This window comes from Hipposideros armiger, unplaced genomic scaffold (assembly GCF_001890085.2).
Source record: "Hipposideros armiger isolate ML-2016 unplaced genomic scaffold, ASM189008v1 scaffold_31, whole genome shotgun sequence".
Taxonomy (NCBI): Eukaryota; Metazoa; Chordata; class Mammalia; order Chiroptera; family Hipposideridae; genus Hipposideros; species Hipposideros armiger.
The window spans coordinates 4,024,972-4,038,113 of record NW_017731381.1 but is presented as its reverse complement, the minus strand read 5'-3'; the positions used below and the strand labels follow the sequence as shown (position 1 = coordinate 4,038,113).

General features: G+C 47.1%; 1 protein-coding gene across 4 annotated transcripts in view; it reads right to left on the bottom strand.

Annotated features, from left to right (window-relative positions):
- Positions 1 to 13,142, bottom strand: part of TTPAL (alpha tocopherol transfer protein like) — a 31,013-nt gene that overhangs the window by 5,624 nt on the left and 12,247 nt on the right. The window contains exons 1-3 of one of the 4 annotated variants that reach the window (XM_019637070.1): positions 10,539 to 10,614; positions 2,914 to 3,373; positions 128 to 321 (exon numbers count right to left, since the gene is read on the bottom strand). In XM_019637070.1, coding sequence (XP_019492615.1) covers positions 128 to 321; positions 2,914 to 3,358 — 639 coding nt within the window. In that variant the 5' untranslated portion in view covers positions 3,359 to 3,373; positions 10,539 to 10,614. Of the gene's footprint in view, positions 1 to 127; positions 322 to 2,913; positions 3,374 to 6,972; positions 7,193 to 7,239; positions 7,341 to 10,538; positions 10,615 to 13,142 lie in introns of those variants that run through there. The other 3 variants (XM_019637069.1, XM_019637071.1, XM_019637073.1) reach the window with 3 other exon arrangements.

Sequence of the window (13,142 nt, the reverse complement as noted above, 5' to 3'; positions counted from 1 at the left end):
AGTGCTTTTGTATTTTTCTGATTGTAGGAGTGAAAGTGGGGTGTGTGTAGCACGTGGGTAAATGGACAGGGTCCCGGGAAAAGCCAAAACAACTATAGAACAGGCATGCGACAAACCGGGGCCATACCTGAAGGATGCCAATCACCTTTTTGGCTATAAAAGGACCAAAGTGCGATGCTTTTGATAAGCTCACTCCTCTGTAGTCTGCAAGGATTACAATTCCATTCACTTGGGTTTCTTCCGACTGAATGAGTTTTTCTAATGTCAAGTATATGGCTCGGATGTTTTCGGTAATTGGATAGTTGCTCGGTATCCATCTGTCTAAGGTCATAAGAGGGGGACAGTATGTTACAGAAATAAACACAAACAATCAGACAGGCTAATATTTATCTCCGTGCTAAAACTGCTGTTTAAACATGGAAAAGCAAGATATTCTACTGGCATATAGGTTGGGAAATGGGACACTTCCAGCAGCAGCTGATGTTTCTTAACTCCAAACACAGCAGCACATGCGGACGTGGAAATGCAATTGAGTGTGGAAGTTAAAAAGATTGAGCTCTGAAGTCAGACACACCTGGGGGTTTGAATCTTACTAGCTGTGTGACCTTGGGTAAGTTACTTCCTCACTCTGAGCCTATACTGCTTCCTAAGTAGAATGGGATAATAGTACTTACCTTAACGAACATCTGTGCCTTCTGTCATCAGATGTGTCCCCTTATCTTCACACCACCACCCTAATGTTCCTTGGGCAGCGACCTCTTCCCATGCTAGCCATGCAGTTTGGGTAAATTTGACTTGACTCCAGGCGCCAGATGTGGGCTTGGCCAATCTAGGTCTTACATACCCCTGGCCACAGTGTGTGATCCAAGCCAGGTCAAGCAGGGCCAAGGGGATTCAATTCGGGGGCCCCTGGCCCTTTGGAAAGAGAAGATTTCTCTTCCCTCTTGTAGTGGGGAGGTTGGACGCCTGAGGCTCAGGGACCCCAGGAGGCAAGAACTGGTTTGAGAAGGAAGCCCACGCTGAGGACAGCAGAGATGGAGAAGGCTTTCCAATGCTGTATTGTTAGCGAACCCCTCTTTCCAGGCTGGACGCCCCTTTCCTACTCCCTCTATATTGAAGGAGTCTTTCCTTCATTTGGGAAAAAGATGAGTGACAACTTTTGACTGTTAACCACTATTCTCAAGAAAATCGCACCAAGCCCTGTATGTCCCTTTGATTACCACCAATGGGATCTGTAACATATGCAAAATTCCTATGAAAAAAAATCTTTGTCCAAAAATGGTATCAGCTTGCTGTTTAATGTTGCTGCCAATTAAACCTGCTTCTACATAACTGGCTATCATCCTTTGCAGTCACGTATGTCTCAAAAGAGCTTAGAAAAAGGCAAAGCCAGTCCCCGGTTGAGGACAAAACCTTCTGTGTATGCCTCCTCCTAAAAGGCTGAGTCAATGGGAAGGGGTCTAGATCTGCTCCAGGCATACGGGGAAAAAAGAATTCATCTCACGAGCAAAGGGTTGAAGCCACGCAAGCAAAGAGGTGAAACCAGTGTGGGAATATCTGACTGTTTTGTAAGATTCTTATCAGTTGAGCACAGAGGAGCAGCAGAAAGCCCAGTGACCGGTTTCTAGGTCTCCTGGTGCCTTGAAATCTCCACTGCATTGCTTATTTTAAAATAGACACCCCTCATTTTGGAATGGGCCTAAAATATCAGGTAAAGCAGTTAGTTAACACTGTGCCTGTGCACAGGAAAGGCTCAAGAGAATGGTTTCGTCTCCAAAGAGGGTTTGGTCAGTGATGGAAGGAAATGGCGATGTGAGGCTTAAACGAACAGGAAGGTGCAAGGGGGTTCCCATGCCCCATCAGACATTCCCTTCAGGAGGCATTTGTGCGCGTGAGCAGAGGGCTGCCAACAAGTTCTCGTTTTCTGGCTTGTTGGGAAGAACGCTACAGTCTTCCTTTCAAATTGCGCCTCAGCTCTGGTCTGATGGAAAATGTCGCGGCTAGGGGTGGGTGGAGGACTCAGTCCTGAGTTTCTAATGTATTTGGTGTCACAGAAGAGAACAGGATCAAGGATCAGGAAGCTTGAGTTCTAGCATCTCCTAGTAGCCGTGTCAACTAAAAAATGTCCCCACGCATTTCTAAATTGAGTTTTTTCAATTTCCAATGGAAAATTACTGTGCCAAAGAAATGCAAGGTGTCCTGATCACTATCGTGAAGTGCTAAGATCAAAAGGTGAACCTAAAGTGCTTCCTTTCAATGGCTTAACAAAATGGAGGAAAGGAGGGGACGGCTGGAGGAGACACGTGGTAGACGGGAACCTTTCCAGGAGTTGCCCAGCCAGCACTGGTAACTGTACCTCACCTACTCACAAAGGAGGGACAGGGCTGGGGGTCCTGGCAGCCTTGCTTGTACCCTATGACCAGAGCAGCTTTCTCCGCTCTAGAAATCTGGGATTTGTATAGAAGGGCCTTAGTTGGGTGGCCAGGTAAACCCGAGAGCTGAAGGGTGCCAGATCCAACCATGTGCACAGAGGCAGCAAAAGCCAGTCTAAAAGAGAAGAGTGAAGAAGATCTGCAAAGGGCAGCAGGAACGTGTGGCCCAGGGAGACGCACAGACTGAGAGACAGGCAGCTGCAGAGACGGGGAGAATGGCTGGCTTAGTTCCGGAAGTAGGAGTGAACTGGGCTCACGTTCTGTGGGATGTTCCTGTCTCCTTAGACTACATCCTCTTTTTATTTTTTTATTTTTATTTATTTATTTATTTTAAAGCTGGGTTGAGTAGGTTTTTGTCATCTGCAATCAAAAGAGCTTTGACTAAAACAGGGAGGGGACAAAAGGGCATGGAAGAGGGTACTGGGAAGACACATCCCAAACAGAGACTGTACACACGCGCCCCGCAAGTCTAATGCAATACCTGGGCGGATGCACAGGATATGGCAGCCCCGGGGGTCGGTGTGGGGCAGCACGGTGAGGAATCCGGAAGCGAGGACATCTTTTAAGGCCGACGGCCTCAGGTTACTGAAGACCTCGGGCCAGCTTCTCCTGCAGCTGTGGTAGTTGATCAGGAGCTGCAGGGCCCGGTCGTAATCAAACTTGCGGGCTCGGAGGAAACGCAGCAGGAAGGCATCGTCCAGAGAGGTGGTCAGGTGCGGGTACTCCTTCCTCACCATGTCACGGAGGGCCTGGACATCTCGAAGTCTCCATTCCGGCTTCTCCTGCAGCTCTTCCCTGGCCTTGGTGACCAGCTCTTCGGTCAGCGAGCACACGTAGCCAGGGGGCTCGGGCGCTGGTAGCAGCTCATTTTCAGAAAGTGAGGCCGCAGAAGGGCTGGTTCTCAGAGAGTCACTTTCTTCTGACATTAGCTATCGGGATCCCTGTCAAAACCGAAGCCCCAAGTGAGGTTAATAAAGCTCACAGCTCATTTGGAGCCCCAGGGCAGCTGGTATAGGGGGCCAGGAACATTTTGGTCAAGCCACGTGACCTCAGAGCAGTGGTTCTCCACTGGGGGAGTGAACGGGAGTTGAACCACGTGCCCAGGTCCAGCCCAGACTGAAAGAAATTAGAATCTCCATGGAGACATCCGGGCACCTACAGCAGGAGACACGCGCTCCTCATGAAACACCATGGCCTTGCTTACAGATGTATATGAATGGGTGCTCAGCCTTACTCATAATTAAAGAAATGTGAATTAGAACAACTCTGAAATTCAGACTGGCAAAAATACAAAATGGGGGCTCGGATACGCTTCCTGTTGGTGGGAGAATAAGTTGACATAGCCTTTTTGGAGGGCAGTTTGTCAGTATCAAATTTTCAAACCACATCTAACCCTTTGGCTCAGCACTCCATTTCTAGTACATATGCTTATATGTGTGTACAAAATATGTACACGAGGGCAGCCATTACAAGTATTGGTTATACTGGCAAAACATAGGAAACACTTGAACTACATACCCGTTTGAGACTGGTTAAATAATATTACCATATGAATGGGATACTATTCAGTCATGAAAAGAATTGAGGCAGATCTTTATAAATTGATATGCTAAGGAAAAAGAACGCAGGTTGCAGAACAGTGTACATAAAATAATTGTGTGGATATTTTAAAAATATATACATACATATACTTGTGAGTGCACCTAAAATTTCTGGAAGGAGATACAAGAAACTGTTGCCAGTGGTTCCCAGGAAACAGAACTGGAGAACCAGACATTTAAGGTAGAGGAGACTATCTACTGTACTGATTTTTTTTTTAACCGTACACATGTGACATCATGGAGGCCATGAAACTGAGCTCATCAGATTTCCTGCTAGGGTGGAGCATAATTGACAGATGGCCTCAGCTGCTGTCCCTCTGAATACCACACTTTCCACAGACTGTCCCCAGCCAATGACTGAGACATGGGACTCCTCTAACAGGCAACTCAGCCTCAAGGACTCCCTATCAGCCTTGCCGAACCTTTCGCGGAACTGCTCTGCAGTCCGAGACTTCCTGCCCAAACCTCCTTCACAGGGGCCGGGCTGCTGTAGCTGTCTGAGGGGGTCTCCCTGGCTTATCCAGCTCCCCTCCCTCTGTTTCATGGGTGTTACATGTCTAATCTCATCCTAGTGTCTGCTTAGAATACCTGAACCAACATCATACTTATCGAGTGAAAACCAAAACTGCTGCCTTAGATATTCCAGGATTAAGACTGGGCAGCAGGGCTGCCCAGTCTCAAAGCCCCATCTCTTCTCCATGATCCCCTACTCCAAGCTCAACAAGGAAGGCAGGGACCATCTCTGGGGTCTCTGCACAGAGCCAGCCTCCCCCCAGCCCACAGCAGCCAGAGTGACCAGGTCACTCCCTCTAAACCTTACGTCTGCCTACTCCATTCCTTGCAGCCTAACTTCCGGCCTCATCCAGCTTCTTCCGCTTCCTCCCAAAGGTGTGTTTTCTTGTCTTGAGCACATCCTGATTCTTCCGACTAGCATGCTCTTTCTCCAGTTTGTCACCTGACTCATTCACCCTTAAGTTCCAGTTAGATGCCATTTCATTCATTCAACCAAGACCGAGCACTTATGAGGTGCCAGGCACTGGGGATACAGCAATGAACCAATAAAAAAAATCCTGCCTTTATTGAACTTAGATACTAGTGTGTGTGTGTGTGTGGGGGGGACTATCAGCAAAATGAACTATAGTCTACTAGAAGATGGTAAGTACAATGGATAGAAATAAAGCAGGTAAAGGGGTTGAACGTATCTGGGGGTAGGACTTCAATTGTGGATAGGGTGGTCAGGGAAGGCCTCATCAAAGTGACATTTGAGCAAAGACAAAGGAGATAAAGGAACAAGCCATGCAGATATCTGGGGGAAGAGCAAATGCAAAATCCGAGGCAGGAACACGCATGGCTTTTTCGAGACACAGAGAGGAGGCCTGTGTGGCTCGAGCCAAATGAGCAAGGCAGAGAGTATTAGTGGAAGGATTCAGAGAGGTAACAGGGGGTCCCATTGGTGCAGAGCTTTGTAGGCCAGTAAGAGCTTTGACTTTTAATCTCAGTTTGGTGGGAGCCATGGAGGGTTTCGGGTAGAGTGACATGATCAGATTTATAGTTTAAAAGGATTACTCAGCTGTCTTGCGAATGGACTGTAAGGGGAAGAAGACAGGAGTAAAGAGGCCATTTAGAGGTTATTGCAATAATTCAGACAAGAGATGATGGTGCTTAAAGCAGGAGGCCTTCTCTGACTCTAGGCCAGGTCAGGAGCCTTCGCCACAGGAGCTCTTTGACATAGCAAGCACTTCTCCCACTCCACTGTAATTGTCTGTAGGTAATTTGTGGGCAACATTCACCTCTGTCTTGCTCATCACCTTAAACCCAGCACCTAACAGGGTGTCAGACATAGTCGGCACTCCATAAATATTTGTTGAATGAGTTTAATCTGCTTGGCAGAGGTATGCTGAGGGAGAAATGGGGCAACAATCATAGTTCATAGGACCCACCCTCGGCTCCGTTTCCATGGGGGGTCACCAACAGACACCTGTAATCCCAACCCAGTGCTTACCCAAGAGAGACTGTAGCGTCCTAGCCTCCAAGTGTCCCTCTGCAGCCTATCTGCCACCTTTCCCCCTCTCAATGCACATTAAATGCCAGTCAAAACAAACTAATTGCCCACAATTCTCAGAACACCTCATGCATTTTTGATACCACTGCCTGGAATTTCCTCTCCTTGTTTTTCCCCAACCAGACAACTCATCATCTTCCAGGCCTAGCTTCAATGTCACCTCCTCTGTGAAGCCTTCCCTGGTTCCCCCAGGGTGAGTCCCTCCAGTTTTCCACAGCACCCGGTTCCTAGTCTTCTTTCAGGATTGGCACTCTAGTGTCAAGGGTGTTTACTTGAAACTCCTCAGTCAGTTTCACCCTCTATTCATTATCTAATAATTACTGATCACCTACAGGCACTGGGCACTCAACAGCGAACAATGTAATTCTTTGCCTTATGAAGTGTAACTTATAGTGGAACAAGGAAAAGAGAATAATATACACTTGATCATTTTACCATGTATCATGCGCCATGATAAGCACTGTACATCCGTCTGTCACTTAATCTTTACAGTATTCGGTGACAGCACTATGACTGTTCCCATTTATACAAAAGAGGAAACGGCCCACTAGAATGTAAATTCCATGAGGGTAGACAATTTGCTGGCACATTCATTGCTATCCCCAGTGCCTGGCACATGATGGTGCTCAGTAAATATCAGCAGATGGTGTGAGGTTAAGTGATGTGCCCAAGGGTACACACCTAGTGAGGCAGAGGAGGACGTGTCTAGCCCCACACAGGGCTCTACCCTCCACCTGAGCTTCCTGTTCAATCTCCAAGGTCTTGGCAGTGCAAAGCACAGGGCAGGGGTCAGTCAGTCTGGTGAATAAACTGATGGGTGGGCATAAGGAGAGATGCAAACACCCTTTGTTAGGGTGCAGCCGGCAATCGTCCTTACCGGGAGCCCACCACTCCGTGAGCATCACCTAGCCTTCCCACCAAACTCAAAGAAGAGACCAAAATGCCATCGCTCTTGAAGCCCCAGAGACCCTACACGCCGTTGACAGCCTTCCGAGGCCCCCCACTTCCGGTTGTCACCCCGTCCCTAGGTATCCCCATTTCCTGGGGTCTCTCTCCTAGGGTCCCCCACTTCCGGTTATCCCTCCCTCTCTGGGGTCCCTTTCCCCGGCCCCCGGGGCACATGGACCGGCTCGCGGGCACTCACCGGCCCGGCTACGGGGCGGAGCGCGGGTCAATCGGCGGCGGGAGCCTCGTCCGGCAGCGCGCACAACACCGACCCGCACTCCCTGCCCGGCCGGCCCGGCCCCTCGCGCCGGAAGTGACGAACGCGGGGGGTGCGGAGGCGGGGCGCCGCCCTCGGTGCCCAGCGGCGACGTCACCCCGCAGTGCCGGCGTTTTGTCCCCACCTGGCGGCCGGGACCCCGCGCAGTGGGACGCTAGTCTGGGGAGGAGGAACCGGGAGCCCCGCTAGGCCAGATGGTGCAGCTGGGGAAACCGAGGCCCAGAGAAGGAAGGAAAGCAGCTGCCGTTTTCCGAGAACGTACCACCATGTACCTGGTGTTTTACATCCATTGTCTCGTCAAATCCTCATATTTATGGAAACTATTTCATGAAAGAGAACTTGGCAATCAATGAAGTCAAGGGCTGAAAGCCTAGACCTCGGGATTAGCCTTCCAGGATTCTTCCCGGCTGTGAGGTTCATGAGGTCCCCTTCAGAAAGTGGTAGCTTGAAAAAGACTTGACTCGCTCCCACCCCAAGTCCATTTAAACCTCTAGCCCCGCCAACATATATTTGGTGTAATTATAGCTTTGAGACAAATCTCCTAGATCCCTCTTTCAGGCAGAGTGAAGACGTAACGCCATTTTTAAAGAAAAATTCTGTGGTCCAGGAGGACTCAGAGCCCAAAGGGGCATCCAAGAGATAACCTTAATCTGTTACTGTCCCTCCCTCAGGGACAAAAGGTCCCAGGGAGATGAGAACTGACGCAAGAGAGCCACAAGACCCGGGCAGTTTCTGCCAGATGCTAGACTGTGTGTGAGGGGGGTGGGGGGGGGGGGGAGGATGCAAATCAGTAATTACAGAATCTTTCAATTTTATCATCTCCAGTGTGTTTGAAAACCATAGATTCTAAATGTGGAAGAAAGGAGCTTTAGATGTAATATAGGTTAATTAAAAGCCCCTAATGCTGTATTTGCATTGGAAACACCTGCGTGAATTCAAGAGATGTGCTTTTAAAAAGAAATGTATATGTGTGTGTGTGTGTGTGTGTGTATACACACACATACACATGTATACATAAAAATATGTAAATATATATACTGTATATAGTTCTATCCACTATAAAGGCCTAGAAACAATGACTAGTCTAGTAGCAATGAGCATACCTAGCATTCAGAGTCTAGTCGTGAAATGCCACTTTCTATTTTAAAAAAATAAAGGGATCTCTTTGAAAAATTCAGATTACAGCCCAGTAGCAGGAAATATGCAAGATAAGCCTGGAATATCTTGTCATACTGGATAACAAGGAAGCTATCAAAGGCACTAGGGTCACATCAAAAGGGCTAGAAAACCAGTCTGAACATGAGACAATTTCAGCTACAACAAAGATAATTGAAATTGATTGAAACTCATCAAATAAATATGTTTCAATCCCTGAGTTGATAAAAGCAGCAAAAGAAGTTCATAAATTCAACAAAAACACTAATTGATTATCTTCTGAGGATGGCATGGAAACAAATTGTATTCTAGAAAACCAGGTAAATTAAAGGAAAGAACCAAGTATCTATTCCACCATTCATATGTGAACTGTACCACTGGGTAACCAAATAATAGATTAAGAAAAGCAATTTCTTATAAAATTTTTACAGCTAATACATGAAAACAAAATGATACAATATTGCCATTTTGCAACCTGCAATACATTCATGTCTCTAGCCAAAAAACAAAAAAAAAAGGAAGAGCAAAACTCCAGCCATATACATGTTTCTTGCTAAAAGAACTCAGAAACACATATTATTGTGATAAAGGGATGGAACCTGGGTCTGATCTAGCTGCTAATTTGCAGAAAAGGCAGAGGTCAAAGGGCCTTGTTGAACTGTGCAATGAAGATACGATTGACTATATACAGACTTTGTGAAACTCTATAAGTCAACCAGCCTGAGTTATTCAACAGATAAATTTCAAGGAAAACAAAGAGATGGGGGGTGGAGTGGGGGTGGGAAACCTATGCATTAAAAGAAGCTTAATTAAATTTTTAAAAAATGGGCAAAACTAAACTGTAATGTCTAGGAGTGCACACTCAGATGATTAACTCATAAAGAAATGCAAGGAAATAATTACTATAAAAGTCAGGTTGGTGGTTACTTTGGGGAGAAGGGCTGTGATTTGGATGAGGTCCATGGAGGGGCTCCTGGGAGACTAGCAAAGTTCTATTTCTTTTTTTTTTTTAAAGATTTTGCAAATAAAGGTTTTAAACCCTTTTTTTAGATTTTTTTTTTTAATTGGGGAAGGGGACCAGCCAAGTTGTTGTTCTTCAATCTTCATTGTGGAGGGCACCAGTTGCCATCTGGCTTCCTGTCGGCAGCTCGTGGCCTCTTAGCTCAAGGTGCTGTGTTCAATCTTAGTTGCGGGTGGGCGTAGCCCACCATCTAACAGGCAATCTTGTTGTTACATCAGCTGAGCCATCCTGCCACCTGTTGGCAGCTCAGCAACAGCTCAGCTCTGGCACAGCGTCACTGGCCCATGTGGGAATTGAACCGGCGGCCCTGTTGCTCAGAGCTCATGCTCTTAAGCCAACTCTTAACCAACTGAGCCACTTGGCTGGCCCAAAGTTCTGTTTCTTAACCTCAGTGGTGATTACAGGGTGTTTGCCTTAAAATAACTCACTAAGCTACAAATTTAATTTGTATGATTTTCTGCATCTGTGGTTTGTCTTACAATATCAAGGTTTTTAAAAATGAAAAGAGAAGTACTTCACTGTGTGTGTGTATGTGTGTGTGTTTACATATATGGCTTCTGGGAGCACCAAGTACAATGGTACTCACTAAATATGAGTTCCTGCTCCTGTTAATCCTATCAAAACCCTTACCTGTGTGATTTCAGTACTATTACTAACATCACTAACTTGGTGACTAATTAAAACTAGTCGATGCTTATTAAATACTTATTATGTGCCAGGCACTGTTCCCAGTGCAACTAATCTAACTGAATCGTCACAACATTATTATTCCCATTTTACAGAGAAGAAAACTGAGGCTCAAAGAGGTTATCTGTGGCCACACAGAAAGTGGTAGAGCAGCCAGGCTTTGAACCCAGCCAGTCTGGCTCCGCAGTCCATGCTCTCACCCGCTGTATATATACCTTACTTTTTTTAAATTTGGTGTTCAGTACCCCTGTTTGCACAACTAATAACTTTCCATTATGGAGTGCCTGCCAGTGCGTGTGCCACCCCTTGACACTCATTACCTGAGTCTCACACAGCCCTGGAAGGTGGAGGTACTTACTTGTTAGTCTACATTTAACAGATGAGGAACCTGGAACTCGGAGAGGTGAAGAGCTTGCCCAAAGTTTTAAAGTAAGTAAATGCCAGTGTTGGGGGTTTGAGTTGTGGATAGGGAGGGTTCATAGTCTTTGGCCCTTGGGATTCTAAAGAACAAAATGTTCCATACTCTTAAACAGATGCTCACCTGATGGATCTGACCCAGTCTGAGGTCATGGGTTGCCCAACCAGTGGTCCGGAGCCTGGCTTGGCTTGAGAAGTGTCCAGACTAAGGCTGGGAGAAATCAGGGGTTTGGCAAGTGCCAGACATGCCTGACCCCAATTGGAGGGTTGTGTGAAGCCTGTGATCTGTGGGCCTGGTGTGCCTCAAGTAGCCAGAGACCTTTGTGTGCCAGGCTTTTACTCACAAGCCTTGGAATCAGGACCTAGAATAGAGCTGTTCACCGATCTAAGCGTGAGATAAGACGTGCCCGGGGCTGTCTGCATGTATTTCCCAGAAGAGGTGGGAGCCCAGCTGTGTTTTTTCTGGTCACATTGATTTTCTAACCTGAGTCAGCATGACTGCTTGGAGGGACAGGCTGTCCTCTCTGTTCCCAGGAGCCCTACATCCCAGCCAGGCTGAGGCATTTCCAAAACGGGGCCTGGAATGGTGGGGGACAAGGAGGGGTGCAGACACCATACCCTCCCCCCACAAGTACTAGCCTAAGAGCCTGCTCAGCCCACCCTCCACTGTATTATTAACACCCAGAAAGACCAAGTGCTTATCAAACGCCAGGCGCTGTGCTAAGCACTTTCCATGTGTATTCACCCAACTAACCATGTAGAGAGGCTATCAGGTGAGGGCTCTCATGCGTACCATTTGACAGATGAGAAAACTGAGACCTACAGAGGCAAAAGCACTTGTAAACTGTCACACAGAGATGGAATTGCGGGTCCGTGATTGTGGAATCCTAAGCTCAGACCCGGCCATGCTCTGTAGATTCACTAGGTCACTCAGCCTCCACAACAACCCTGTTGGGTACTATGGTCACCTCCATGAAGATATGAGAAAATCCAGGGGTGTGTGTGTGTGTGTGTGTGACTTGTACAACACTGCTAGAAAGCTCTGTGGTGACAGCGAGCGTTCACTTTCTAAAAGCAAATTTGAAAGGCCACAACTGCTAAAATGTGACCCAAACCCCTCTATGTATTCTCACCCCTACATTCACCCACAGCTCTCCTATGATGAGAAGAAGGGGCAAGGAATCCTTTGGTGTCCATCTTCTCAGAAGGGTGGAATGGGGGCTCCTCTGGGAGGTGGGTGACTATTTGGAGAATGTAACATATGACCCTTCTCTGAGGCCCCAGTTGTCTGATGTGGACAGGGACATCCAGAGCCCGAAGAAATAGGCTGCCTGCTGCGCTGATGAGGGAGCCAGAGAGGGGGTATGCTGAGGTCACCCACACGCCCAAGTGCTTCAGGGGCAAGGCTGTTTGAGTGGTTCCCGTGGACCGATGTGGGCAGAGAACACCTATAAAGGGTCAACTTGGGCTCTGTCCTGTAGGGCCTCCTGGAGGGGCAGGGGGATGGCAGAAGCAAGACGCTACAGTTGGATGTGAGATTTCTAAAATTTGTAGAAAAAAATCGCAAAGGACCCCCAGGAAGAGGGATGCATCCATCAAGGTCAAAGGTGAGCTTGAAGCAATGGCCGTGTCCATGAGCCCACAGTGGTGTCCCAAGACCGAAAGGGGAAACTTAAAGTGTTGCTGAGTCCAGAGCATTCAAAGCCAACTATGATGGTGGCAGGTCAAGCGACACCCTTCCTCTCCTCTTACCATCTCTACCCAGCCCCCCTCAGACCCATTGAGGCACAGAAAGGCTAAGAAACCATCAGTGGGATCCACAGGTTAAAAACAACAACAACTAGTGCTTCTAGAATGGCTGAAATGAAAAAGACTTGCCCTAGCACCTGAAACTCTCAGAGTCTGTTAGTGGGAATGCAAGGTGGTATAGCTACTTTGAAAAATAGTTTACAACAGTTTCTTAAAAAGTTAAACATATACTTATATGACCCAACCATCACATTCCTAGGTATTTACCCAAGAGTAATGAAAGCATCTGTCCACTCAAAGACATGTATATAATTGTTCTTAGCAGCTTTATTTATAATAGACAAAAACTGGGGAGGAGAGAATGTCCATCTACAGGGGAATAGGGTAAAAACACTGTGATACACACACACACACACACACACACACACACACACGGTGCCAAAAACAGGTATACATGTTTTAAGAAAGGAATAAAAACTGTATTAAAATCGTAATACTCAATATAGACACCAAATAACAAAAGATCAATACAAGTCACATTTGACTTCTGCAGTTACAAGAGGTGCCCAAAGTTATTACCATCGGCATGCAGACACTTCTGATTATGGCAAACATTGTTTGGTAGACTTCTGTGGCGAGCATGTAAACTGTCCCAACACCACAGCAGAAGAGGCAGGCTTGTTGCTGTGCAAGGCCTCCCGGATCGTCCCTTGTGCACATCACACATGGTACGGTGCGTCTCAAACTTATTACAAATGCGTGCCATTGTTAGGCATGTTGGAGGTTCTGTTGCATA